Source organism: Poecile atricapillus, chromosome 11, assembly GCF_030490865.1.
Source record: "Poecile atricapillus isolate bPoeAtr1 chromosome 11, bPoeAtr1.hap1, whole genome shotgun sequence".
Lineage (NCBI taxonomy): Eukaryota > Metazoa > Chordata > Aves > Passeriformes > Paridae > Poecile > Poecile atricapillus.
The window spans coordinates 17,237,969-17,264,732 of NC_081259.1; the positions used below are offsets into that span (position 1 = coordinate 17,237,969).

Consider the following 26,764-nt stretch of genomic DNA (forward strand, 5'->3'; position numbering starts at 1 on the left):
GATCCAGTAGGGTAAAAGCTACCCCTGAGATGTCACACATGAGTGATCTCTTTAAAGATGGACAGCTTTGGGCACCCTGAATGTACCTTACACAGCAGAATTTGGGGAGCCCCTCTAAATACAGCCACGTTCTCCAGCGCTTTTCCACCCATCTCGTTCCCTCTTCCTGCAGTCTGTCAGATAGGCCAGACATCATTGCAACCTGGAACAGGAGAAAAGAGGCCAGAATTAGGGTTGCTCATACAGTTTTGAGCACAACTATTGCAATCAGTGTGTCAAGTCCCTCTGTCACTGTTCAGAAAGGCAACAGCAGCACCGAAGAGATGCAGGCAAAAGGGAAAATGGATTGATTAGAGGCTGAGATGCAGACATCTTTTTGGTAATCTTCTTTTCTGCTTGAGCCTGGTGGTGAGCTGTGGCTGCATTAGTGTCTAACCCCAGGTGTTACCTATGTCTTAGATAAGCCTGGAGAAATGACTATTGCTTGACTTGTTCACCAGTGTGAGTGTGGCCTCATGTACTGCTGCTGTTGCACTAAAGATGAAGACAAAAATAAAATCCCACCATCCAGCAAAGAAAAAAGCCTCTTATTTAAGAGGAAGAAAAGAAGAAAGATATGAAAAGGAAAGAGCCTTCTGAAGAAATCTCGCATCAGAGACTTAGAGCAAGAGCCAGCTGTAGGGCAGAACACTGAGCACGCAGCTTTCCACTCAGTGTGGGCTGTGGTGATGTTCATGCCCTGCACTAGGACACAGCTCATGGAGACTTCTAATGGCCTGCCCTGGGGCAGATTTTCCAGCACATGTTCATTTCCTTAAGGGCCACCTTTCGCCATGGGAGCAGTGGCAGGAGGGACCACCATGAGCTGTGTTGTGTTCTGTGGCTGCCCACAGCACTGGCTGTCCTCAGTGCCGGCCTGGACGGGGCTGGAACTGTGGGAGCAGCTCCTGAGGAGGCCAAGGGGCTGTGCTATGGAGACAGGCTGGGAAAGCTGGGACCATCCAGCCTGGGAAAGAGAAGGTTGAGTGTGGAGACATCACAAAGCTCTGGAATGTTCAGGTTCCAGGACCTGAAAGGGTCCTACAGGGAAGATGGACAGGAACTGTGGTGATAGGACAAGGGAGAATGGGTACAAAATGAAAGGGGAAAATTTACATGAGATATTAGGGAGACATTCTTTACTGTGAGAGCGGTGAGGAACTGGAGCAGGCTGTCCAGGGAGGCTGTGTATGCCCCAGCGGCAGGGATGGAGCTTGAAACAGGAGTGTAAGACCTTTAGGTCCCATTGCGCCCGTCAGCCCCGAATGCAGTGCTGCGCTGCGGGGCCCTGCGCTGCGGGATGGGTCAAGCGGGACCCCGGGAGCACCGCCCTGCCCGGCCCCGGGAGCACCGCCCTGCCCGGCCCCGGGAGCACCGCCCGGCCCCGGGAGCACCGCCCTGCCCCGGGAGCACCGCCCGGCCCTGCTCCGGGAGCACCGCCCTGCCCGGCCCCGGGAGCACCGCCCTGCCCCGGGAGCACCGCCCGCCAGCGCCTGCGACCCCGCCACGCCACCAGGCGGCGCCACCGCGCAGCCCCGACCTCCTTTCCTGTGCAGCCCCGCCCCCTTTAGGCCCCGCCCCATTTTGGCTCCACCCCCAGCACGCCCCCGGCGCGTGCTGACCGGCAGCTCTGCCCGCGCGCTCGTCATTGTTATCGCGAGAGCAGGGACTACCGGTCCCCGCTACTTCCGCCCTCTCTTCGAAGCCTCGCGCGATCTCGTGCCCTTTCCTCCCGGGTGGCGTGCACAGTCTCGCGAGAGCGGCGCGTCCTGCGGCAGCGGGGCGGGGCGCCGGGAGGAGTCTCGCGAGAGCGGAGCCCGGCGCGGGGGCGGGGCGCGGGGCGCAGTCTCGCGAGAGCTGCCGGCCCGCCGGCGCCCCCCGGCCCGCTTCCTGTCGCTGACATGGTCGCCGGCGATGGACCCTCCCAGGACAGGTCGGTCACTGCGGGGCCGGGACCGGGGCCGCCCCCGGGACACCGCGGCCCGGGACAACGCCTCGCCCTCCGCGCTGCCGAACGGCGCTGTGCCAGGCCGCGGGGATCTCTCCGGGGGGGGGCAGAGCGGCCCCGTCCCCGCCCCGCTGTGTGCTCGCTCCCCGAGGTTATTTATTCCGAGCACCTAATGGCTGCTGCGGGGTTTATTTTTGTGTCTGCTTCCCTTGACGCTGGCTTGGCAGTCAGGGCTTTGTGCTTCCTGCTGTATTAACAGCCGTGTCTTTTATCGGCGCTGCTGTGGTGTGTTATCCTGTGTGTAGATGGCAAACTGAGATAACAAAGGTCAGCTGTGTTCAGGCTGTGCTGGCGACCTGCGCTGACCTGTATGGACCTACTGTTAGTGATGCTTTTCAAATTCTCCTTAGTCACACATCCACATCGCGAGGAGTCTCCATCCGTTTAGAAACATTTCCATATTGCATATACTTACAGTTTAAATGAACGTTATTTCTGGCAGGATCAGAAATAAAATCTCTTTTTGTGAGTCCTCAGTCAGTGCTGGAACGAGCCGGTTTTTTGTGGCTGTAACTGTTTGTTTTGTCCCGCAGGAAGCCCTTACCAGCCCGCCATTGAAGCTTTGGAAGGACACCCAGAGAAAAAGTTTTACAACGTGTCGAAGCTCGGAGGTGCCAAGTATGGTACGATGCTCTCTGGGGGTGATCAGGGTGGTTCCATCAGCAAACTGCACCACTGGTGCCCTGTGCTGGCAGGAGATGAGCTGGGAATGCCTGATGGGTGTGTTTGGAAGCTGATCATATCCCAGTTTCTTAGTGCTTTATGGAGGTGGCAGGGATAATACTTGCAGTATATTGTGTTTCTGCAGTTTTCAACAGTATTGCAAATCAGAAGAATTACAATATTAGAATAAAAATGAAACTATAAAAAGCTCCTGTTTAGTTCTTCAAGAATAAATACAGCTTTTACTCTAGTTTTGTACAGCTTCATGGTGTTCTGCTTTCTCCTCCCCAGCAGCCTCACATAGTGGGTGACTGCTAGAACATGGCTCCTGCTGCAGGGTGAGGTTTTGTGGTGCTGTTGCTTAATCTCAGCTTGTCATTAGTATGCAGTGGGTGTCTGTGCCAGAGAGACCTTCATTCACTTCAGAGAGTGGGTCTCTGTGTCCAAGTGCCTTTCAGTGTGTTGCACGTGTGGTGGGAGGGAGCTTTGCTTAGTGCCAGCTGGAGCAGGCTTTAGTCTTGCAGGTAATCAAAGCATGCTGGTGTTTTCCTCTCGCTTTGTCTTCATGTTAAACTGAAATACTTACATGGGCTACTTAGTAAAGGCTTTTGGGCTATTTTTCAGTTTTGCAAGGTCTGAATTCTTCAGAATTCACAGAATTTGTGATACGCTTCTTGAATAAAAAACATATCAGTGGATATTTCGCTTTAAACTCATATTTGACCACAGTTATTAACTCCATGTTGTTTAAAGAGAAGAGAGAGGGGGGCACAGTATCTGCTGAAACTTTGTGCAACAGCTGTGTGCTCTTGCACATTTCCCCTGCTTGTAGTAACAAAATCTGTCTTTCAGATAAGCACATATGGAGGAAACAGTAATTCTGCTGGTGGCTTGGTCCAGAGAGCAGCAGTGCTGTGTTAGTAACAAAACCAGACAGTTCCACAGCAGCTTTGTGAAAAGCCTCATGACAGGAGTGGAAATAAAACAACAATATACAACTTTCTGTTAAAATGTACCATAAAGCTTGCAGCAGCAGTGGGTATTCCTGAAGATATTCTCAGGAGTCTAAACAGACTGCACTAAGAGGGTCTTTGTCTTCCAGTAGAAACCTCTGTGCAGAAGTTGGAAGCTTCATATTAACTTCAAGGTAGCAAAATACTAAATAACATCTAGACACAGTGTGGGACAGTGCTGGTAGCAAATCCAGCATCTGGAATTGCTCATTGCATTTGTTGCTAGAACAGTTTGAGTTTTACCTGTTTGCCCTCTGCCCTGGGGCTTCTGGCTGTAATTTGACACTAATTGCCAGTTGATATTAATCAGATTACTAATGTAAATGTTAATTGGTTTTGTTGCCAGTTTTCTAGTGTTTTAAGACTTATAGGGAAAATGAGAAGAGTTCAAAAGGATTTAGGGCAGAGAGGACATGTGGAGATCTAGACCAAGCTCTTGCAGAGGCTGGAGCTGATATGGGGAATCTTCCATGGTTAAGCTGTGCCAGTCTGGGAGGACAGAGGTTCCATGTTCCTGTGCTTAACCGTGCCCCTTTGAGCTGCTTTTCCTTTGTGCCCAGTCCCAGTGTCCCTTCCTGCACCCTGGGACTCCTCCTGTGCTTTCATGGGCACCGCTGCTAAGTCAGGGCTCCCCTTGGCTGCAGTCGCTGGGAGGTGCTGGGCACTGCAGCCTGGTCACCATCTGCCCTTGTGGGGAGCCAGCCCAGCTCTCCCTGCAGCTCCTGTGTGCCAGGCACAGCAGTCCCAGAGCCTCCTAGAGAGCCCTGTGCTGGATGTGATCTCATTTCTGGAGCTGTCCTGCATCCTGGAAGCCCCAAACTGCCCATGGTGTTGCAGATGGGAACTGCTGGTGTCTCATGGAGAGAAGCAGCTGCTCCTCCAGAGCTGGTGCTGAGCTGCCCCTGGGACAGCGAGATTTGTAACCCACAAGAAAGGAAACAAGCTCTTCTCTGGGAACCTGGCTTTTAAATTGAGGGAGTGGTGGCATGAAGATTCAGGAGACTTATGGGATGACATCTTCATACTCAAATTAACTCAAATCTTAAACTCAGAATAGTGACTTATCTAACTAGATAACAGTGGATATTATCTCAGAAAGACATGGTGAGAACAGAGTCAGCAAGTTCTATATTAATAGTTTGTGAACAAACCACTGGATTAGGCTGAGACAGCCAAACTTTTTTTAATTAAAGCCTGAACTTAATTGTTTCACCTTCTGCCAGCTAACTTTTTTAGGATTTCTCATGTTCTTATGAAGCTGTTTGCCTCCTTAAATGATGCTGAAAATGATGAGATTTGGGGAGAAATGACAATCAATCTTGATTTTTCTTTTCTTTAGTGGTTATTTTGTTTGCAGTGAATAGTGACATTGGGGTTTTTTTTCTCTCCCCTCTTATTTCTCATTTCCATTTCCCTTTTTTTTTTCTGCGAAGGAAAGTGCTGCTTGATTCATATCAGTAGCAAACTAACTCAAGTTTTATTTAATGAAATGTTCTTTATCTTTTATGAAGCGTGTTAATCTTAAAAGGGGCACATGGCAGAATAGTTTCTGGTCTTTGTATCACTGCTTATTGAAAATAATATTTCGGCATTGGTTGCTTTGGCTTTGTCTCTTGAGTAATGGAATGGCAAAATTTACAGGTAAAGTGGTTTTCAGTATTCCAGTAGTTGTTGCTTTTGACCTGCTCTGCTCAATAATCCCAGGTCTATATTCCTTGCATTTCTCCCCTGCCCACATAATATACCTTATGTACTGTCAGAACAGTGTGGCCAAGCCATTGGGATCTCCCATGAAAATCCCACAGGGTTATCCATCAATGTGTACATTGTGCAGTTCTCTGTTCCATATTGTGTAGGGAAGATCAAACCCAAAGGCAACTGGAAAAACAGGCTCCTGAAGCTCTCATCCTTCCAAACCCTAGAAAAGTGGAATTCCTTAGAAATGTGAGATTGTAATTTTAAAATACTCTGTAAGCTGCAAGTGCTGCGCTCATGGGGTCTGTTCTTTCCTCACCTCAGATGCTCTGCCTTACTCCATCCGAGTGTTGTTTGAGTCCAGTGTCCGGAACTGCGATGGCTTTTTAGTGAAAGAAACGGATGCTATGAACATCTTGGACTGGAAAACAAAACAGAACTATGTTGAAGTGCCCTTCTGTCCTGCCAGAGTTGTTCTTCAAGACTTCACGTAAGTGTGTGTGTGTGTGTGTATGTGCAAAACCCCCAAAAAACCTGTGCAAACTCACCGACTTTGTGTTCCATTCTTTGGCATGAGAATAAATTACACCTCCCCTCTTGATACCCAGGTGGAAACCTGTGCACTGCCTCTGCTGTGCCATAGATTCCTCATGATAATTCCATATGATGTGAGAGTAGGAGTTGTTTCTGTAGGGTTCTCTGCCTTTGGGGCAAGCTGGCAAGGCTGAAACTGCTGGCCTTCAAAAAATACAGGATAAGAGCCTGAATACAAGTGGAAGTGGTGATGTTTCAGCTGTTGCCAGACAGTTGAGAGTTCACACTGTCACTGATAGCTCTTCCTTGAGATAATTGAAGATTAGATATTGCTTACTCCACAGTGAGTAATCCAGTCGAATCCATGAATAATATATATATTGAAAAAGCAGCCTCTTAGGATGTTAGCTTCTTTGTGATTTGACTATGGCATAGCTAAAAGGGCAGCCCTTCATCAGTTTGCAGATATTCAATTTAAGCTGTCTTGCTGACTCTATATATTTATTAAAAAGTGAGATAATTAAAAAAAGGAATTAGGATGATAATAAAAATGCAGTAACATTTGCTTAGCAGGCAAAGCCAATAAGATTTACGTAGTACTGTGTTCTATAAACATTGCCTCTGTCTGTTCTGTACAGCAGTATGAATATTGTGAAATGCTACAAGCTTCAGAAAGGGCTCTGTTAGACAAATGATACATGCTAAGGTGTTAAATGTATAGCATGAGCTTTGCTTGCATAGCAAGATTCTGTTGTAGAGGTAAGGAGTATCTAAAGATCCCTTCTGTGCTGAAGTACCATCAGACTTGAGGAGCAAAGCAAGACACAAGAGGAGTGTGGTTATCTTTGAGATGGTCCCATGTTCTTGTTTGGTACTTTGCCTTCAGACAGGCTGTTGCTCGTTGAGAGGGTGTACCAACTCCAGCGACTTTAGAAATGGTTCAAGGCCTTTAAAATCTAGAGAATAACAGGTATATTTTCTGAAATAGGATACAGCTCCTTCTAGATTTAAATAAAATTAAAAAGAAGTTTGTGTATTTCAGTGAGTTAATGTCTCATGATGTTTTACTATTTTGTTTTTCTGTCTGTCAGTGGAATTCCAGCAATGGTGGATTTTGCTGCCATGAGAGAAGCTGTGAGAAATGCTGGAGGAGATCCGGTGAAAGTCAATCCTGCCTGCCCAACTGATCTCACTGTTGACCATTCTCTGCAGATTGATTTCAGCAAATGGTGATGTATCTTTTTTTTTTTATTTTTACAAGCCAAACATTTTTGTCTGACACTGAAGTGTGGATTCATTCAGGTCTAGCTACTGTCCCATCAAATCATTTGGCAGGTGTGGATCCCTAAAACAAGATGTGGTGGTATCTGAAAAAGGGCTGGATAAAAATGGATAAGCACTCTTGAGGGAGAGAAGGAATGTTTGTGAGGCCTTATGGGTGAAGCTGTCTGATAATCGAAATTCTGGGCAAGATTTTGCTGAAATAATGGGATCTGGCATGGTTTCCAGAAAATAACATGTCTCAGGAGAATGAGGCAGAGGGCGTTTGTTATTTTGCTTTCCTTTGATTTTATTGTTCAAGTTAAACAGAACTTTGTTTCTCAACATGGTTGCCTTGTCACACACAACTCCAGGGAAGGGGCCTGCAATTCTACTGGATGTTTTGAAAGACTCTCATTGCAGCCCATGGCTTGTGACTGGTCTGGGATTTTGATGGGCTTTGATTTAACACCAGATTAATGAGGCTGTGGGTATTTTCAGAGAGAGATGTACTTGGGAAAAGTCTGGGAAAGTAAAGGGACTGGAAAGTTGCTAGCGTGGTTTTCCTTATCTGACAGACAGTGATGTGATGGATACAGCCTGGGGCTGCCTTTGCTAGAAACAGAAGACAAAAAACTTGGAGCTTTTGTTTAGTGTTTGCTGAAATAAATACTAAATAATGTAGCTTCCCTTTACCTTCTCCCCTGCTTCTCAGTTGTGGAGCCTTCCAAAACCCATGCATAATTGCATAAACTGCTCAGGCTCTTTGGAAATTTTAAAAGTTCATGGGGAAAAAGCCTGTGGTCAGAGGACATGGATGCATGAGTCATTTCTGTCAACCTTCCAAATATTCACAGGATTTCAGTTTGCTGAGTGTTAGAAGAGCAAGAAGCTGCAGAGGATCTGTTGTGCACATATGTGTTGTGTCTGTTGTGTGCTCTGTCCATGCCTGTGTCTGGAGGGACAGCTGATTCCTTTGCAATTAGGCCAGCCTAAAATTATCAGGCAGACCAGGTGTTGGCAAGGGGTCTCCTCATGGTGCTTTGTAATGATAAATCCGGCCTCTGGAGCAGCCCTTTGGAAAGCTGTGGGGGCTCAGCAGCTGCTGGCCTGTGATAAGAAACCCTTCACTGCAGGGTGGTTTGTGCTGCTTTTGTAGAGCTCCCATCTGTGGGTCACAGCCTAGTGGGTTGCAGTGGGATTTAGACAAGGTATCCTCTGAGGCCAGGCAATACCCTGCACTTGGATAACTCAGGATCTGGCTGTGTTAGTGGGGCAGAAGAAAGCAGTGGCTTTAATTGCAATTTTGTGATTTAATAATTATGGAGAGAGGTGAAAATCATTAATTTTTCACAATAAGCTTTCTTTCTGCTCTCCTACAGAGACTGAATGCTACACAAATAGAGGGTAGTGTGCTATATGAACTTCATATTAAAAAAAAAACAAACCTGTCTTTTCTCTCTTGCTTCTGACTGGCTTGAATAGTGTCTATAATTTGTCTGCACCTTTTAAAATTTGTATAAAAAGCCTAATTATGATCAAGTTATTTGATTATTTTTTTATTTCCTTGAGAAAGCTTTGCCAGCTGTCATTTCTCTGTGGTTTTAACAGAACATGTACAGCACTGTCTTAAAAAAACAAGTTCAGTCTGCCATTTGGATGAGACTCTACCCACACCTTCCAAGTTTAAAACTCAGTTCAGCCTTTGCAATGATGTTTATAAAGATTTCTGGTCTGTTGTGAACAAATGGAAGGAGTTGTTTGGTGTTAATCTTTCAGAGAATTGAGTTCTGTTCACTTCTTAGCACCCTACATTACTTAACCAAGCTTATGCAGCCGTAGTTTACTTTGCAACAGGGTTGGAATAAAGTAACTGTTTTTTCAGATACTGTTTTATAATCTATTGAAGGGATTGCAAAAAAACCCAAGGTGGGGCAGGGGGTGGGGATGGGGGGGACAGGGGGTGGGGATGGGGTGTGTGCACGAAGAAGCAGATTGCTGGTGTCTCAATGAATGCTGTGTTTGCTGTTGCAGTGCAATCCAGAACGCTCCCAACCCCGGTGGGGGTGAGCAGAAGCCGCTGGCCAGGCTGTCCCCGCTGAAGCCACCGCTGCGGAAGCCGCCCCCGTGCCGGGGCCACAGCGGCTGCCGGGGCTCGTGCGGCGCGGGGGAAGCCGGCCGCAGCTCAGGACCCTTCTCTGCGCAGATCGAGAACACCCCCATCCTCTGCCCCTTCCACCTGCAGCCCGTGCCTGAGTATGAAAGCTCCTTTGCTAAATTGTGTTGTACCTTTGTGTTGTGGAGCACTGCCTGTGGCAGCTCAGGGAAATGTGTTTTTTTTTTTTTATTTTTTTTAAACATCCACCTGTAGTTTTCACCTATGCCATAGAAAAGTTGTTTCAGTATCTAGAAGTAGGTCGGATGTAGCAGGTAAGAATTAGTCTACAATAAATTTTTCTTTTTTACAAGAAGAGCTTTACTGAACACACTGCAGATGGCCACCTATTGGCTTATGGCTGTGGCTTTTAAATTAAATATTAGTCCTTCTCTTATTTCTTTACAACAACAACTAAGCATAGGAGTAATTCTCTGTCTCTTGCAAAGAAAGCCTGAGTGAATAACTCAATGAGGCATTAATTTATTTCTAAAAGCAACTCGTAATAACTTTTTGGGTGTCTCTTGTTCTTAAAGAATACATCATCCCCCAGCCTGTACAGGATCTCACAGTCCATCTGTAACTGAGTTAAAATTCAGTAAATACCCTGCCTGTGTAGTAGCCCAGCGGAGCCTCATGTCTGTGCCTCTCCCAGGTTTCTGTGTTATTAACAGGTCATTCTGCACTGTTCCATCTATGCCAATTATGCATAATCCTCCTCCTTCAGCTGCTGTCTCTGTCTGATGGACTGTTGAGATCCCTATCTGCCCATGCTGGTCAGATCTGTGTCCCACAGTGATACTGTGTGCAGTGCTGTGGCAGCGTTGTGGATGTGGAAATGTTCCTGTTCAGTGCAGGTGTAGGAATGCAGAATGAGTGATGTTTTCAGTAATATTGGTGTTCTGGCAGCACACCAGCAGTGCTATTTGTGAAGAATGACTGTCCCTCGGGGCTTGGTGAAGCAGCAGGAGAGCTGCTGACCCTGCTGCAGAGAAGAAAGGGAAGTATCCTGACTGTAAAATACACTTCTAAAAATTGAGGCCTTCCTTCCTGGTACAAAGCAAGTGTGTTCCCTTCCTTGTTCAGCTGCTCATGGCAGAGGTTATTCCTCTTAAATTATGGATTACTCTGTTACAGCAAATATCAGTATCTTAATAAATAACGCATACTAAGAAAGGATAGTTCATTTTATGAGGCTGTACTGATGAGTACTTGTGAACAAAAACTTGTGGCTTGGAGGAAAATACAAAAATGGAGGACAGTTACAGTTGAAATAGTGACCATCTTGGTTCTTTAATGTGTGGAGTTTTGAGATGTGCAGTGTGTGAATCTGCTGATGGGGGTAAAAAAGCTTCTGTGTATTGCAGCACATGCTTGGAATAGATCTCTTAAAGTATTTTTGAGATCACACTTCAGGCAAACCATACCTAGAATAAGCAGGTTCTCATACACAGCACATATGAAATCAGCTGTTTCTCACTGTTTACAGAAAGCTTGCTGCAGGGAAGCAATTAACTTTGTTCTAATAAACCTCTTCAAAGAGTCCTGAAGGCTTAAATAAGTCTTTCATCAAACAAACTAAAATTACAACTTGTTCTTCTGTAATGTGAAATAAATTATGACAGTACTTGTAAACTTGTTTTCTTTCTAGGCCTGAAACAGTATTGAAAAATCAAGAGATGGAATTTGGCAGAAATAGAGAGAGGCTTCAATTTTTTAAGGTATGTCTGTGTACCTGCAGGCTTTGTGGTTTGGTCTTTTTAAAGAATCTTTTGTCTATGAATATTCAGGTTTAGATGATAAATGTAATCATTTGGAAGTGTTAGGTTTAAAACAAGAACAGAAAATTTGCTTTCTAACTTGAACAAGTTTGCTTTGGTTCTTGTCAGTGGGGATTTATGAAGCATTAGTGTTTTTAATGCCTTTCATGAGCCGAGTGCCTTAGGTCACAGTGAGTTTCTGGCTGAAAGGGCCATTTATCCATAACTGGGTTAACAAAGGTTCCTCAAGGTGGAAGTGTTGAGTGGAGACCAGTGATCAGACACGGTTGCTCAAACTGGGCAGCTGAAGTCCTGTAGTGAACATCAGCTCCTCTGCTGCTGGGCAGGCTCTGCAACATTCCTGTTTGATCCTTATCCTCTGTTTTCACGTGGTTTAGGAATTTACTGCAATGATCTAAAACTCCTTTCATGGATGTAGACTAGAGGTTTCTTTCTGAAAGCTGCTAATTAGCTTTTACATTATTAAAGAGGAAAGTGGCCAGGCTGAATCTTGTTACAGGTTTCCATGTCAGCTGTATTAAATGTACCATCCTGAGTCTGCAAGCAATTTCACCCTGAAGTGTCAAACCCAAATTCAATTATGCTGTAAATTCTGTTATAGATACAAGTACTTAGGTTCTGTTGTCTGAATAGCATCTTAGGTGGGCTTGTAATCAGTTGTGTGAACTGAAAGACATTTCTGCAGCCTGGCTTTTGAAAGGTAGGCATGAATTACTGATTCAGCCTTCAGAGGAATTGAGTGAAAGCTTTTGTTGATGATTAAGAATGTAGCCAAGGAAATCACACACCTCTGTTTGACAGAGGGACAAAAGCCACTTGCGTAAATAGCAAGGACTCTTATTATGGCTTTGTTTTGTCTTTTTAGTTATGTTCTAAGAATTGAATATAGCTTTGAAAAAAATGCAACTCTTTTATTCTCCTTTTGGAAAAATTACAGTGGAGTTCAAAAGTTTTTGAGAATGTTTCCATAATTCCACCCGAGACTGGAATGGCGCACCAAGTGAACTTGGAATATTTGTCCCGAGTGGTTTTTGACGATGTGAAAGATTTCCTGCATCCCGATAGCGTGGTTGGCACAGACTCACACACAACCATGGTAAATGGCTTGGGTATCTTGGGCTGGGGTAAGTATGCTCAGAACTTCATTGCTCTTGGAAAGGCAACTAAAGCTTCACTAAAAAATATTTCTTCCCACTGGATGTTTGTATCTCAAGCATAATAGACTGTCTTGAATTATTGTTCTGAATTTTTTTGTCTACAGGTAATCTTGAATAACATTTATTTCCCTTGAGAAACCACTCTTTGTAATTTAAAGAGAAAACAACAAAAAACCAGCTGATACTCAAATTTAAGTGCTGTTTCCACAGCAGAAATTTGTGTGAAGATTTATTTTCTCACTGAAAATCAGTTTTAGATATAAAATATTTTCTAGTTGACTGTGATGTCTAATTTGAGCAATAGTCTTGCTTGATTTTGTCTTTGATGTGCAAATATTTAATGGAACTTTTACATGTCTTGCTGTGTCTTTGTTGGAAATGGAGCGATGCCCTTCATTTGTGAGAGAAAAGCAGCAATATGTTTATTGTCATGAGTGTTTAGGCTTAATATAAAGGGGTTTATTATGTTTTTGGACCTGAACACATGGAGTGTAGGTTGGTGAAGGTGTGACAAGCCGTGTCCCACTCTCCCTGCAGGCGTCGGGGGCATTGAGACGGAAGCGGTGATGCTGGGAATGCCGCTCACCCTCACCCTGCCTGAGGTGGTGGGCTGTGAGCTGACAGGCACAGTCAGCCCCTTTGCCACATCTATAGATATTGTTCTCAGCATTACAAAGGTAAGAGTTCAGTGCCTTTTCAAACAAAACAGAGATTTGTGCAAGTACTGCCAGTGGTGTTTGAGAAATGAATTAAATTCAGGGAGTGTTTGTAGGATACCTTTAATCATGGCAGTGCAGAAAGGTACAAATAATCTCTAACCATTTTTGTTTGCTAGTCCTTTGAAGTAGTGGGGTTTTTTTCTTTCCCCTCTATAGTGGTTTGCTTATAGATCCTCTTCACCTAATAATAATTCATAATATTTTTTTTTCAAACATGGGCCTTAGGGTTTCAACTTTTTGTTTTAAATGCTTGTGACTTGTGAATTGTGACAAAAACAGCTTGCACTGTTCCCCTTCATATACCAGGTATTGTGTGTTCTTTCCAACAGCATCTTAGACAAGCCGACGTCGCTGGAAAATTTGTTGAGTTTTTTGGGAGTGGTGTTTCCCAACTGTCCATAGCAGACCGAACCACAATAGCAAATATGTGTCCTGAATATGGTGCTATTCTGAGTTTTTTCCCTGTTGATAATGTGACATTGAAGCACTTAAAGCATGCAGGTAAATATTAAAGTAAAGCAGGGATTCATTGTAATTGTGTTTTTCAGTTGTGGTAATACATGTTTTTTGCTCTGCAGAAAAACCCAATGTAATCCAAAAATTATTGAGTTTTTGCTTAAAACTCCTTAATTATTGTATGGTGCTTTTCTGCAGAGTTCTGATGTGGATTTAACGTGTAATTAGACTTGTGCTTGAGGTTTGTGTCCAGTCTGGTCCATTTGTCTAATGCCTGATTTACAAACATGATACTGCTTTTCAACATCCAGAGTTCTGGTTTTTGGAAGCATATATAAGCCTATAAAAATACTAAGGAAGTTTTCACTCATTTTGAAATATATATGGAATGAAAGTCTTCTTGATTTAAAATGAATCCCATAACCACCTGGAGATTCTTTAGTAAATCAAAATTTAGAATGATTACTAGAAATAAGGGAAACTGCAGAGCAAATCTGACCATGTCTCTGATTTTTCCAAGTGGTTTATGTTTCCCTTTGAAGTGAATGATTTCACTTGCATCTCAAGGTAAACAAGGAGGATGTCAATTCCTTATCGAGCTACTGCAAACAGAAAACCACAGGGTGACAGATGCCAAAAAAAGCTCATTCATGAATGAGACTTTCTGAGACTGAAATCCGTCGCCTTCAAATAAGAGTTAAATTATTTCAATAGCAAACATTTTTGTCTGATCAGTTCAGAGCAGGGGAGTGGGAAGAGTAGCCATCAGTACTGCCTATTGTCAGCTAAGCACAGGGTCTGTATTAAACAAGGAAGCCCTAACAGAGAAAAAAGCCTGATGGACTTCAGGGACACAACTGTCAATTTAGAGTTACCACTGCTAGAGCTGGAATAGCTTATTTTTTCCTTGACATAAGAAGATAATTGAAGCTAATTTAGAAAAAAATGTAATAATTTATAAATGTTTTAATTTGTGTGTCATTGGGATATAGAAGTGGTGTACTTGAAAAAAGTACTTTGAATGTTACACTTAAAACAATCTAAGTGTCTGAAAGTTGTGTGATTTGTTTTATTTATGTCTTTAGTGTGACTTTTCTCATGTTTGAAATTACCTTCTTTAGGTTTTGATAAGGCCAAACTTGAAGTCACTGAAGCATATCTTAAAGCTGTGAAGTTATTTAGAGATTATGAGAGTTCTTCCAGAGAGCCTGAGTATTCCCAGGTATGCTTGAAAGGAGTTGTTTGTTTGATTCTCATAAAATAACTGTGGATTATTTCAGTCTCATCTCCCACTGTAACTTACATTGCTTTCAGCAAAGTTGTTTTTATTAACTCACAGTTTTGAGAAAGCAGAGTTTGTAAAACAGAGGGAATGGGGATAAGAAGGAAAGCATGGTAACATTATGTCAATACAGATACTGAATTCCAGTCATCCCAAGGACTGTGAATCATAGAAAAGTTAGGGATAATGTTAAAACATTTAGAATAAGAGGAATAGTGAGTATATGGGATAATGTTAAAACATTTATAATAAGAGGAATAGTGAGTATATATTTATATAAATATAAATATTATAGTGAGTGGTGTTGAAAATGGAATCCCAGAGTTCTAAATGTCTGAGAACATTGAAATTTGGAACAAGAATTCCTGGGTGTCTCAGGAATATATTCCATGCACTGCTGGGCTGGGGTTGGTAATGCCTGCACTTTCTGTTTCTTGGTTCCTTAGGTAGTGCAAGTTAGTCTAAGTTCTATAATTCCGTATGTCAGTGGCCCCAAGAGATCCCAAGATAGAGTGGCTGTTAATAACATGAAAAGTGACTTCCAAGCCTGCTTAAATGAAAAGGTTTGTATTGCTGATGGTCGCTTCAGAAGGTATTTCCTATCATTCACATGAATAAATGTTATGTTACCTGTTCCTTGCATACCTGCTGAACCCTCCTTATTGCTACACAAGTGCTTGACCGTTCTTGCTTGACAGGCATCCCAAGAGTAAATCATTGGTGTGTTTGGCAGGAACACAATCTTCCCAAAGTCCTTCATTTCACACTTTAGATTGCTAGGGAGAAAGAACTTTAGGTAGTCCATAGTATGAGTTTAGCAAACGTTTTCACTTCTTCAGGCTTTTTTTAGACAATTGTACATTGCTTAATTTCCAAAACAGAATTTACCCTAAGAAAACTCATCATACCTTAAAGGGGTTGAGGAAAGACTACCAGGATTTGTAGCTGAGTGTTCTGAGTTCTTGCATTAGCAAATGATTTTTGCTTACAGCTTAATTCACAGAGTGAATGTTTTTACTCAGAAGGTGCTGATTTTGGTTAGGGATATCCACAGGTATCTGGAGAGAGCACCTAATAGAGGAATGTACCTTCATTTTAATTTCATTTATCATTCAGGTTCAAGACTGGCAGCAGTATTAGAAACAGCTTATAATGAGGCCTGTGGTACTGTGATTCAGTTGTGCTAGAGAGAGATTGTAGCTCATGGTGAAAGACAAAGGGTGAGGTTGACAGGGACCTCTGGAGGATGTTTGAGTCCTGAAGTGGAAAATGCCAATTGACCTACTCTGGTTTAGTTACCCTCTTGCAATTAAAATCTTGGACATGCTTCTAATTCAGGAACAAGTGTTGTGTAGATTAGACATGTATTCTTAAGGGAATGTTCTTCCATGTATAAAGGAAGATAGTTGTGGAACAGCCACACATAGCCTGACCTTTGTTCACAGTTGTTGCAAAGTTAAAGCAGTTGTGAAGGAAGAAGGCTGAGATCAGTGTACAGACAGAGGGACATGAACTGAGGGCTGCTTTTAAAATCATGTAAGGGTTCCTAGTGGCACAGCTGAGTATTATTTCAAAACCAGTGTTCACTTGGTCTTGCTGTAATGTCATCTTTTCTGTACTGTAACAACTGCTAACATGTATTTTTGTCATCCAGTCTGGTGTTAAAGGCTTTCAGATTGCAGCTGAGAAGCAGAATGACATTGTGCCTGTTCAGTATGAAGGAAATGAATACAAGCTGTCCCATGGCTGCGTTGTCATTGCTGCAGTCATCAGCTGTACAAACAATTGCAATCCATCAGTCATGCTTGCTGCAGGTATGTTGGGACCAGACATCTCAGTGGTGCTCCCATGCTTCACAGCCCTCACCTTCACCTTTGTAGGTTCTCTTCACTGGTTTGAAACTGCAGACTTGTAGCCTTAGCTTGTAGCTTCTGGAGGTTATATAGGGAAAGTTGCTTTTCCATAATACAATCTAAGTTTGTCCCATAACACAGTATTAAGGAGAGTAATTATAAAATCTTTACATTTAGTAGTATGACAGAAGGTAAGCAGTTCTAGGGCTCCTGTCAGATGGATGCACACAGTGGCACAGCTGATGCAGGAGGTGAGCCTTAGCTTCCAGCGTGTCCTGGATGATGAGCTGTGATGCCACAGCCAGGACAGAAACTCTGTCTGCTGAGCAGTTATTCTGTCAGTGCTTCAGGGGTATCTGCCACACCTTCACAAGCTGCACATGGTTTTGCTGGAACAGCTCATCTGTCAGACTTTGCTCTCCTCTTTTTAACATCCTCTGTGGCCAAGATGAGCTTTCCCTTAGGGCTGTGTGGGCTGTCTCTGGAGACTGAATGGATTGGCACTGTGAGCTAGAACATGGGAAAGAGATTTGTCACAGAGAAAGTAAAATGGATGTCCATGTTCCAGGAATGGGAATAAAACCATGCATGGTATTGTTATGCATTAAGAAACTTGATTCAAGCCAGTGATTGCTTGAATAGTTTAATAAACTGAAAGTTGTCTAATCCTCTGGGTTTTCTTATGCTTGATTTAACTAAGGTAGAAGCATACAGATCTCCTATGAAAGGATATACAAATCATAATCTGTGTCCTTTTTTCTTTTTTGTTTGGTAGGACTCCTGGCCAAAAAAGCTGTTGAGGCTGGCCTCGTGGTGAAGCCCTACATCAGAACAAGTTTATCACCTGGCAGTGGCATGGTTACACATTACCTCAGTTCCAGTGGAGTATTGCCATACCTCAGCAAGCTTGGGTAAGACCTGGCTCCCGGGGTGAGTTTGGGCAGCTTGTACAGGCTGATAAATAGGATTGCTGTTCGCTTGGAGTTGGCTAATGCCTAATTTAATATATTGCCATTTTATTTACTTGTTGACTTAAAATTATTCTGCTTCATTGTATTCCCCCCGTCAAAATTTATGATGTGTAGCTCTAATACATCAGAACTGTTTTTCCAGTCACAAATTACTTAATTCTAAGTGACTTGCAGGACTTAAAATTAAGTATTTTAAAAGTGGAAACTGAATGCAAATTTGTCAGGACAGTCTGTATTAGTCTTCTCATATCATTGCTGCTGTCAAGGGTTGTTTAGTGTGTTTTTGGATGCTCTGTAGCAGTAAGAGAATATGTTCAGTATTCTGTAACAGTCCCTAGCTGTTGTTTGCATCAGTGACATGTAGTATCTGCTTTCTAAATTTTCTAAATTTTCTAAATTCTAATTTTCTAAAAAGTCTTAACTGTCAAGGGACAAAATATATTGTTAATAAAAGAAAAAGCAGTTATGTTAGCAAATTGCTTGTGACCATGTGTAACTTCATTGTTTTTTCCCATATAGGTTTGAGGTTGTTGGTTATGGATGTTCCACCTGTGTTGGGAACATGGCCCCTTTGCCAGAAGCCATCAGGAATGCAATCAAACAGGTAAAGCTCTGGCTGGCTTGTTGAACACAGAAATCTATTTCTCACCCAGTCAAGAAATCAAGAAATACAGTAATCCCTGCAAAATACACTTCATTTTTGGTTTGGACTTAGCATGATGTTAGCATATTTGCTTGTTAGAAGGAGATCATGCCAATTAATTGCTATGTAAAATAAATGTGATAAGTAGTATTTGTATAATACAGTTAAAAATTATAAGATAAATACATATGATCTAATCTTGCAGAGGCTGCAATGTGTAGATTTTGTATCATAAGTGAAGAGGAGGGTTTTAAAGACCTATGAGCTTGAATAATTTTAACCAGCTGTGTCTAAACAACTACAGCTTTTTTCTCCTCTGAAGCAGAAGAAAAATAAAAGAAATAAATGGCAGGAGAGGAGTTGACTGAAGTGACGGGAGAGCACATCAGAGGCTCAAAAGGGAAAATGGGAAGGGTAGTGAGAGAGAGCAAAATGTCTTTCACTTGTAGTGTTAGAGTAAATACTTAAGTGGAATTCTTAAAGCACATTTGACTTAGTCAATAGAAATAGAATTAGCTGTTGAAAAACCCCAAACTACTGGACCAGTATGTCTGGGTCTGCCTTTCAGGGTGATATCATTGCCTGTGGGGTATTGTCTGGCACAAAGAACTTTGAGGGCCGCCTGTGTGACTGTGTTCGTGCCAACTACCTGGCGTCCCCTCCGCTGGTCGTGGCCTACGCCATCGCGGGCACTGTGCGGATAGATTTTGACATGGAGCCTTTGGGTGAGTGTTTTCCTACAGCTTCTGTTTCTGCAGCTGGTGCACATGGGCACAGATTTCTGCACTTGATTTCAGTGCCCAGAATCAATATAGGTGAAGAGAAACCAGAGCCATATTTGGTTTGCTCATGACTAAAGCAAAGCATTCACTTAACTGATCAAATTCTTTGCCTTTCTGGTACCATCTCTGCAGGCCTGAATATATACACATCTATATTCTAATACAGATCTCAAGTCTAATACTTTATTCTTCCAAACTAATGTTGTGTTTAAAATCTTACTCAGGCACTGGCTTTAACGGCAAAAGTATTTACTTACGAGATATTTGGCCCACCCGACAAGAACTTCACACAGTGGAGGAAGAGTGTGTGATATCATCCATGTTTAAGGAATTGAAAGAAAAGATGGAGGTAAGTTCTACATAATTTAAAGGTTGCATTTCATTGTAGCTTTATATCTTGCAGTTGAATGTGATTGGTTTGCCATTTATTTCTGTTATTGTAATGGAGGGCTTAACTGAGATGGGTACTTGTATTTAAAAGTGATTCCTAAATAATACCCAGTGATGTAATATGTAATAGAAAATTATTTACTAAATAACAGTAATTAATAAAATCACCAGTATGTCTTCAGTTCATGAGTGTAAAAATACAATAAATTAACTTCTGTTCTTTTTGATTAATTTTCTTCCTTGTAGAAAGGAAACAAACGATGGAATTTACTGGAAGCACCAGAGTCTACTTTATTTCCCTGGGATTTAAAATCTACTTATATTAGATGTCCTTCCTTTTTTGATAAACTTGTAAGTACAGTGGATCTATCCACTAGATTATATGCATTGCATTTAAGTAAAGGAATAGCTAATACAGAAATGCTTCAATGTTGAAACAACAAATTTAATTATCACTAATATTTCTCAGTCTATTAAATACTGTTTGTGTCTCTGGAATGAGTGGGGCCTGCCCATCCAGGTGCCTTCCTATACTGCAGATATGTTGTGTATCTCTAGATCCTGGAAGAAAACGTTTAATGTTCCTTTTGTTCCTTTCTGTTGTTGTTTCTGCCCCCGCCCTGTCAGGCCAAAGAAGCAGCTCCACTACAAGCAGTTGAGAACGCTCACGTGTTGCTGTTCCTGGGGGACTCTGTCACCACGGATCATATTTCCCCTGCTGGAAGCATTGCAAGGAGCAGTGCTGCTGCCAAGTACCTGACCAGCAAAGGGTGAGCTCTGCTGTGCCACAGGACTGCTCACCTGCTGAGAAATTCATCAGCACTGTCACCTTCCTCTAGAAATGCCTGTCTGCAGAAAGGGGAGACTGCATGTGGAAAAGCAAAATAATTAATCCATGTTAATAGATGTGCTGGTAATGGTAAAAGGATTAGTAAGGTGGGCTGTTTCTTAGAGCAGTCCAGTCTCCCCATAATTCTTCTGTAAGTACCACACTGCTTGTAGCATTTCATAACAAAACTGTAGAAAATTAATTTAAAATTGCAGTTTTCCTCATGAATAACCTAGCATGAACATGTTGTTCATGATTTATAATAATTACATTTGTTGGAGGTCTAGTTCTTTACATCTTCCACTGAAGACTTAGATATCCTGCAATAATTATAAAAGAAAAAAATCATAATATCCTTTTAAATCAGATCATCTTTAACAGATTTCTTTCAATTGGGTCTTTATTCCAGACTCACACCTCGTGAATTCAACTCTTATGGGGCTCGAAGAGGTAATGATGCTGTAATGACAAGAGGTACCTTTGCAAATATCAAGCTTCTGAATAAGTTCATTGGAAAGCCAGCTCCTAAAACAGTTCACTTCCCATCAGGACAAACGGTAGGAATAAATCTGTTTGCACAGCTACTCTGGAGTGGGGAGTGTAGGTTTAGAACTCACTCAAAATGTGTCACTTTGTCATTCCACAGCTAGATGTGTTTGAAGCAGCGGAGCTGTACCAGAAGGAAGGCATTCCTGTAATAATTCTAGCAGGAAAGAAGTATGGACTGGGTAGCTCAAGAGACTGGGCTGCAAAAGGGCCTTTTTTACTGGTACTGCTGGTTTGTTTGGGTTTGGGAGTGGTTTTGTTTTTTTCTGAAAATACCTAAAAACACATTGTATAATTTCTTCATTAGAATATTCACAGGAGAGAATCACTAGTCAGGATAGATCTGAACTTCCTCATTATGTAATTTATTGTCTTGGATACCAGACTTTGAGACAAATTAGGCATTTGTCTGTGCTGATCTCTGTTTGAACTCCATGAGGTATTCCGTATCTCATTGTTGGAGACTAATTTCCACTAATATTGAGAATATATTCCAAGTCTGCCATTGATTCATGTCCTGTTAAGTCCAGCATGGTCCCTGTCTGTAACAAACTCCATTTCACACTGCATGGGCCTGCTCTGGCTTGTTTGCTTCCATCTAGTTGGGAAGCTAAAAGATGTTACCAGGGTACTTAAAGGACTCTGTGCAAAGCACTCTCTCTACTCTTGAGTTTGAATTGCAAGATGTTAGACATAATTGGTGTTTGAAGGTTACTTCTGTGTTACACTCTGCTTGTATTTTTGCAGGGTGTTAAAGCTGTCCTAGCTGAGAGCTATGAGAAGGTTCATAGGAGTCAGCTGATTGGAATTGGCATCGCTCCACTTCAGTTTCGTCCTGGGGAAAATCCAAGTACTTTGGGACTCACTGGCAGAGAGCAGTTTTCTATATTGTTCCCTCCAGACCTGTCACCCAGAATGACTTTGGATATTAAGGTACCTTTGCAATATTTTTCATTTCTCTGTTGAATGTTCTGATGCAGAAGAAAAAAACCAATTCTGTTGATAGGAAGCAAAGCAAGAAAAAACAAAACTTAATTCTCTTGGAAGGTTATAGTTTACAGTCCTGCCTGAAGTTTGTCATGGCTGTTGGGACTTTCCCAAAGTACATGTACACATGTTCTTTGTACACAACTTTGTATGCAGCCTGATGTTCTTGATCATTCTGAGTAGTATTTCCCCTGTCATGGGCTCAGTCTTAGAATAGAATTGAGTTTGTCTCACATAGGTGTGAGGATTTGAGAGAGGCTTCAGCTCTCCATGCTCTGTAAACAAGCCCATAACACAGTCAGTGCCATCTTAGGGACGTGGTTGGTTACTTACAGGCCCCTAGTGTGCTCCCAGCTGCATTTAAACTGTGCTACAACAAGCCTGCCTTCTATCTGGCCCCAGCAGGTTTGGGGCTGTACAGGCATGTCAGAGGGTTGAATTCAGTTGTGTTCAACAAAACTTTGGGGTTAGAATGTTGACTGAGGAATAAGCAAGGGGAAGTGAAAGCAAAGCTTAATTGGTTTCTCTTTTTTGCTTTTCTTTTGAAGACAAGCACTGGAAAAGTATTCAGCGTGATTGCCTTGTTTGAAAACAATATGGAGATAACTTTATACAAGAATGGTGGAAGTCTAAACTTTGTAGCTCGAAGATTCTTATAGTAGCTACTGACTCTCTGGGTACCCTGCATAACTGCTAACTCAGCAAATGCCTTGTGTGAGCCCAGGAATCTGTACTGTGGAACTGCAAACAGTCCTAGTGTGCTCAAAGTTACTTCGTCCATGGATGTAAAAGATTGTGAATCATTGTAACTGCAACAAGATCCTTTCTGATTTTAAATAATATTCTAATGGTGCTATTAAACATTGCTAAAATCAACATGTGTATTGTGACAAGAGAGCTGTAAGTATGGAGGGGATGTTTTATCAGACCATTTTGTAAATAAACTATGCGAAATTGAAACTGATTGTGCTGAAGATTATTATGTAAGAAGATTTTCTGCAGTTGTTTCCACTCAGTTTTTGGACCTGTAAATCTGTGTACTGCTGTTTGTTGGTTTAAGAGTAGCAGATGGCATGGAATCTTAAAGGCCATACAGCTTTTTTTCTTTTTTTTTTCCTCATCCAGAGCTTAGAAAAGATACTGAGTTTTCAATTTCTTTGGGTTATGGGTTGAATAAAAAGCAGTCCACATGAGGCCCATGGTATCCTGTATCACAGATGATGATTTCCTTACCTTTATGGGATTATATTTCATCTGGATCCAGATTTAAACTGCTCAAACTGTGAAATACGTGAAATACTGTGTGCTTAGAAATATGGGAAACATTTCTGCATTTAAAAACATATCTCCCAGTTTCATTCATGCAGGCTAAGCCATGTTTCTTCATACCCCTTCAGTTGAAGTTTGTCACTTCTGCTTCAAGGGATGCACTTTGTCATTTGTGATATCTGTTTTTATTGTGCTCTCTGCAACATCATCAGACAAAGTACCTCCTCATATTGTTTTAACCTTTAAAAACCTTTTAAAACATTTGCTAGGGCTGTTCAAATTCCTCTGCTTTAAATACAACCTATGTCAAATATGTTACACTTGTCAGATGTTGAAGGGCCAGGTGGCCACATTGCCTTTGAGTGCTTTCTGAGTGCTGGCAGCTCCCAGCTCTTACAGAGTGTCCCCTTCTGAGAAGGAGCCCAGAGCACTGGACAAACCTCTGTCTCTCATCACACTGCAGTAGCTGTGGCTGGAATTGTCAGCCCACTGAGGGTAAAGCCCAAGTTCCATAGCTCATATTGGCAGGAGGTGCAGAGTTGCTGCAGCATGGCTTGTGTTCCCACTTCACAGAGCGAATGAGTCTGCAGCTCTAGCAGGCTCTTCCTGTGCTCTCCTGTGTCTTGAAAAGCTTCCTAACTCCACTTAGTTTGTGTAGAGATTAATTTCTGCTGGAGAGCAAAACTGCAGTACTTGCCTATAAATTGTCAGGATTTTGCTTTAAGGTTTTTTGTTGTTGACAAATGTTGTCTTAAATATCAAACCATTAAAGAGGAGTATATTGGCTTTATTTACATGTGCTTTTAATTTATAATCAGTCACTGAGATAGTTGACTTGTGAACTAACAGATGCACTGTTCAAATCTTCAAATAGTATGTTTGACATTCCTTTAAAAAGCCCCAAAACCAAAATACCCCAAGCCTCTTGAATAATTATATCAATATAATGTATTAATTTTTGACAGTTCAAAGGCCAAACTAATTTGATTGACATAAATTTGATACGTATTTTCCTATTTTGTTTGAGTTCACTGAAGTTTGAAGCTCTGTATAATCTGTTTTTATATTTCACTAGTCTCATATGATTTTCTTCTAGGTGAGATGAAAATCATTCCACTGACTCCTACCACTTCTAAGGGGGATAAATCAATGCAGTTTTAAATATTGTATTCAACTGAATGCTGAACGAGTTCATGTTCTGTGGTACACTTCCATTAATTCTATCCAGAGTGACTGGGCAGAACCTACTTCTTGTACAGCAGTGTCTAATACTGTTTTATGCCAGCTCAAAGGTATATTCTTGATTTAGTTCAAGAAAATGTTATTGCAGAGAAAATGGGAGTTTAGTGCTGGTTCATACGATGCCTCATGCAGATGATACGACTGCAACTCCATGCCTATTTACAGCTTGTGTAACTAATGCTTGAAGGAAACACAACCCCCTGCCCTCTCTCCTTGTTTCAGGAGACAGGGATCCAAGCCATATCAAGGCAGACTGATGAGGTGAAGTGCAATTTCAAGGCATGTGATTTACCTGCAAGCTGTCAGCAGTAAAGCAAGTCAGCTCTTTTTAGAGACATGGGGCTTCATTACCTTGGCAGCTGCTTTAATTCTGCTGCACTACAGTGTCTTGTAGTCCACAAGAGAGAGGTTCTGTGGTGTGCTTGAGCACAGGGACTGCTCAGCTGGAGGCTCCTATTGCTGCTGTAGCTGGTCCAGCTCTAAACAAGCCCACGTCAGTGGCATCTCTGAGGTGTGCAGGCTGACTCCTACCCTTGGACCTGGACCCTCTGGGGTAGGGGTGCTGTGTGGGACAGCACTGCCTATGTACCACTTGCTCAGTGGTGGGGAACTGCCTGTGCAGGGAACACCAGGCTTGTGAGCCATGGGAACAGCCCTGTTCCCTTTCCCTTTTGCAGAGTGCAGCTCAAGAGCCCAGCAGCCAATGAAGACGTTAACTTTGGACACACTGCTGGGAGCCTGAGGGCCATAGGTGGGCAGGTGTGGCAGGAGACCTCTGGCAGAGCACGGGACAGTCAGGATTGCTGTGCTCACACATGAAACACTCAATTACACCTCTCTTTAGTATCCTAAAGCATAGGAGGACATGTTCCTGTTTGACAAATGACTCAGTGTGTTAGATGTATTTAACCTAGACCTTTCTCCATTTGGATTTGGGGAGAGAATTTTGTTGAAGTTTTTGTAAATGTTTCCTCTTCTTGCTTCCCTCTTCCTCCCTATCCCAAACTACAAAGCTCTGGGATAGTGTTGATGTTTATACATTTTACACCTAAGTATAAGGACAAGAAGCTATGTATATTAATCCTATTTAAGCAACTGCAAATCATTGTCTGCTGTTTAAAGCCAACAGAACAGTGTAAGTTTTAAGTTCAGTAAGTATTGTATAGATATATCTTAAGTTCAATTGATGAAAATTGTGCATAAAATGTTACCAATGCTGTAAATTATTTTTAATAAAGTAAATTGTACCACAGTTCTTGTATGCTACTGTCTACTTTGAATAGCTAGTATGGAATACACTTAAAATGGTACTGTGTGTGAAGGGACGGGGTGAATAAAGAAAGGGGGTAATATTATGTAATTATATAATGATGCATGTTCCATTTACTTGTTCAGAGTGAGTTTGGGCTCACAAAGCACAGAGTATGCTTAGCTGGTGTAGTCTGGGTTAGCTGTGCTCCAGACACCACTCTGCATATTATATCAAATGCTTTTTTAATATTTTTTCTTTCCCTTTTGAAAAATTCCCATTTTAGAAAAATGTCTAATTTAGAATCTAGATTAAATCCTGTATTAAAGCAAGCTGTTGGCCAAGATTACAACTCTGACAAGATCCTCAGAAGTGATTTGGGGATGTTCAGCACTAACCTACTTCAGCCCTCACTTTCAGCACAAGCATTAGACTGGAGTTCAACTCACAAATGCTAAATTGTTCAAGTCTGTCTTTCTACAGATAGTAAGACAGGGCAAAGTACAACCTTCAAGCTCTACCTTGCCTCACAACCCCAGTGAGCTTCCCTCAGAGTACCAGGCAGGCAGGAGAAACAGAAGTTTATAGGTCTTTGGTTTTGGCACTCCAGTATGGCAACTGAAGCAAGAGTAAGGAGTACAGATCTGCAAAATGTGTTGTCATCTTGTTTGCAGAGAGCAGGAGGACATTTCTGTAACCAGCTATGTTAAACCACAGCAAGAATGCTTTCCCACCATATTGATTTTATTCCAATGAGCTAAAGCTTCAGCACCTCAGAAATCGGGAGAGGGAACTTTAAGTATTTTACAGAGCTCTTTTCTTTCTTGAAAAAAACCCTTAATTTTGTGATTTCTAGTCAGAAGAGTCTGTCAATTACTTTTATTAACATCTGTTCTGAAATTGGAGAGGAAAAAATTGTTTCTTGGGGAAACAGTTTCCCTTTTCTAAATTCCCCGTTTGATTAAAATAAACATTTGATTAAGATAATGTTTTCAATTTTGTGTCCATAATATTACAAACAATTCTGATATTTTGTGATAGAGGATTTTTTACTGATTTACTTAAAATCAAGATGCTTTAGTTGTTGTTGTTGGGTTGGGGGAGGGGGGTTGTTGGGTTTTTGGGTGTTTTTCTGTGTGTCTTTCCTAAATTCCTTTTCCTTCAGGTTCCTAATTCTGCCATAGCAGGACATCAACTATGGCAGATTACTTTTTTCCATTAGGAGTTTCAGAAGATATTTC

The 26,764-nt window shown here is 42.1% G+C and overlaps 1 protein-coding gene across 5 annotated transcripts; it reads left to right on the forward strand.

The window, feature by feature from the left end:
• The first annotated feature begins 1,662 nt into the window (after positions 1 to 1,662).
• IREB2 (iron responsive element binding protein 2) lies at positions 1,663 to 25,526 on the forward strand. Of its 5 annotated transcripts, XR_009278439.1 has the most exons (24): positions 1,823 to 1,972; positions 2,581 to 2,670; positions 5,743 to 5,908; positions 7,044 to 7,181; positions 9,247 to 9,468; positions 11,019 to 11,088; positions 12,086 to 12,272; positions 12,843 to 12,982; positions 13,354 to 13,525; positions 14,602 to 14,702; positions 15,209 to 15,325; positions 16,417 to 16,576; positions 17,391 to 17,526; positions 18,106 to 18,190; positions 18,798 to 18,954; positions 19,236 to 19,360; positions 19,648 to 19,752; positions 20,029 to 20,171; positions 20,640 to 20,787; positions 20,877 to 20,999; positions 21,524 to 21,709; positions 22,312 to 22,663; positions 24,129 to 24,384; positions 24,497 to 25,526. XR_009278439.1 is itself a non-coding variant. In XM_058846884.1 (22 exons), the coding sequence occupies exons 1-22, from the start codon at positions 1,954 to 1,956 to the stop codon at positions 22,420 to 22,422; spliced, it is 2,901 nt and encodes a 966-aa protein (XP_058702867.1). In that variant the 5' UTR covers positions 1,663 to 1,953; the 3' UTR covers positions 22,423 to 22,727. The 5 variants fall into 5 exon arrangements, 3 of the variants coding, with proteins under 3 accessions (XP_058702867.1, XP_058702866.1, XP_058702868.1); XR_009278438.1 differs by having other exon boundaries at positions 24,129 to 25,526; XM_058846884.1 differs by lacking the exons at positions 24,129 to 24,384; positions 24,497 to 25,526 and having other exon boundaries at positions 1,663 to 1,972; positions 22,312 to 22,727.
• The last annotated feature ends 1,238 nt before the right edge of the window (positions 25,527 to 26,764 follow it).

Excerpts from the sequence above, each read along its gene's own strand:
- IREB2 (XM_058846884.1), top strand. Across the intron at positions 12,983-13,353 it reads TTGTTCTCAGCATTACAAAG|CATCTTAGACAAGCCGACGT; the intron begins GTAAGAGTTCAG and ends TCTTTCCAACAG. Across the intron at positions 19,753-20,028 it reads CTTCCTTTTTTGATAAACTT|GCCAAAGAAGCAGCTCCACT; the intron begins GTAAGTACAGTG and ends CCGCCCTGTCAG.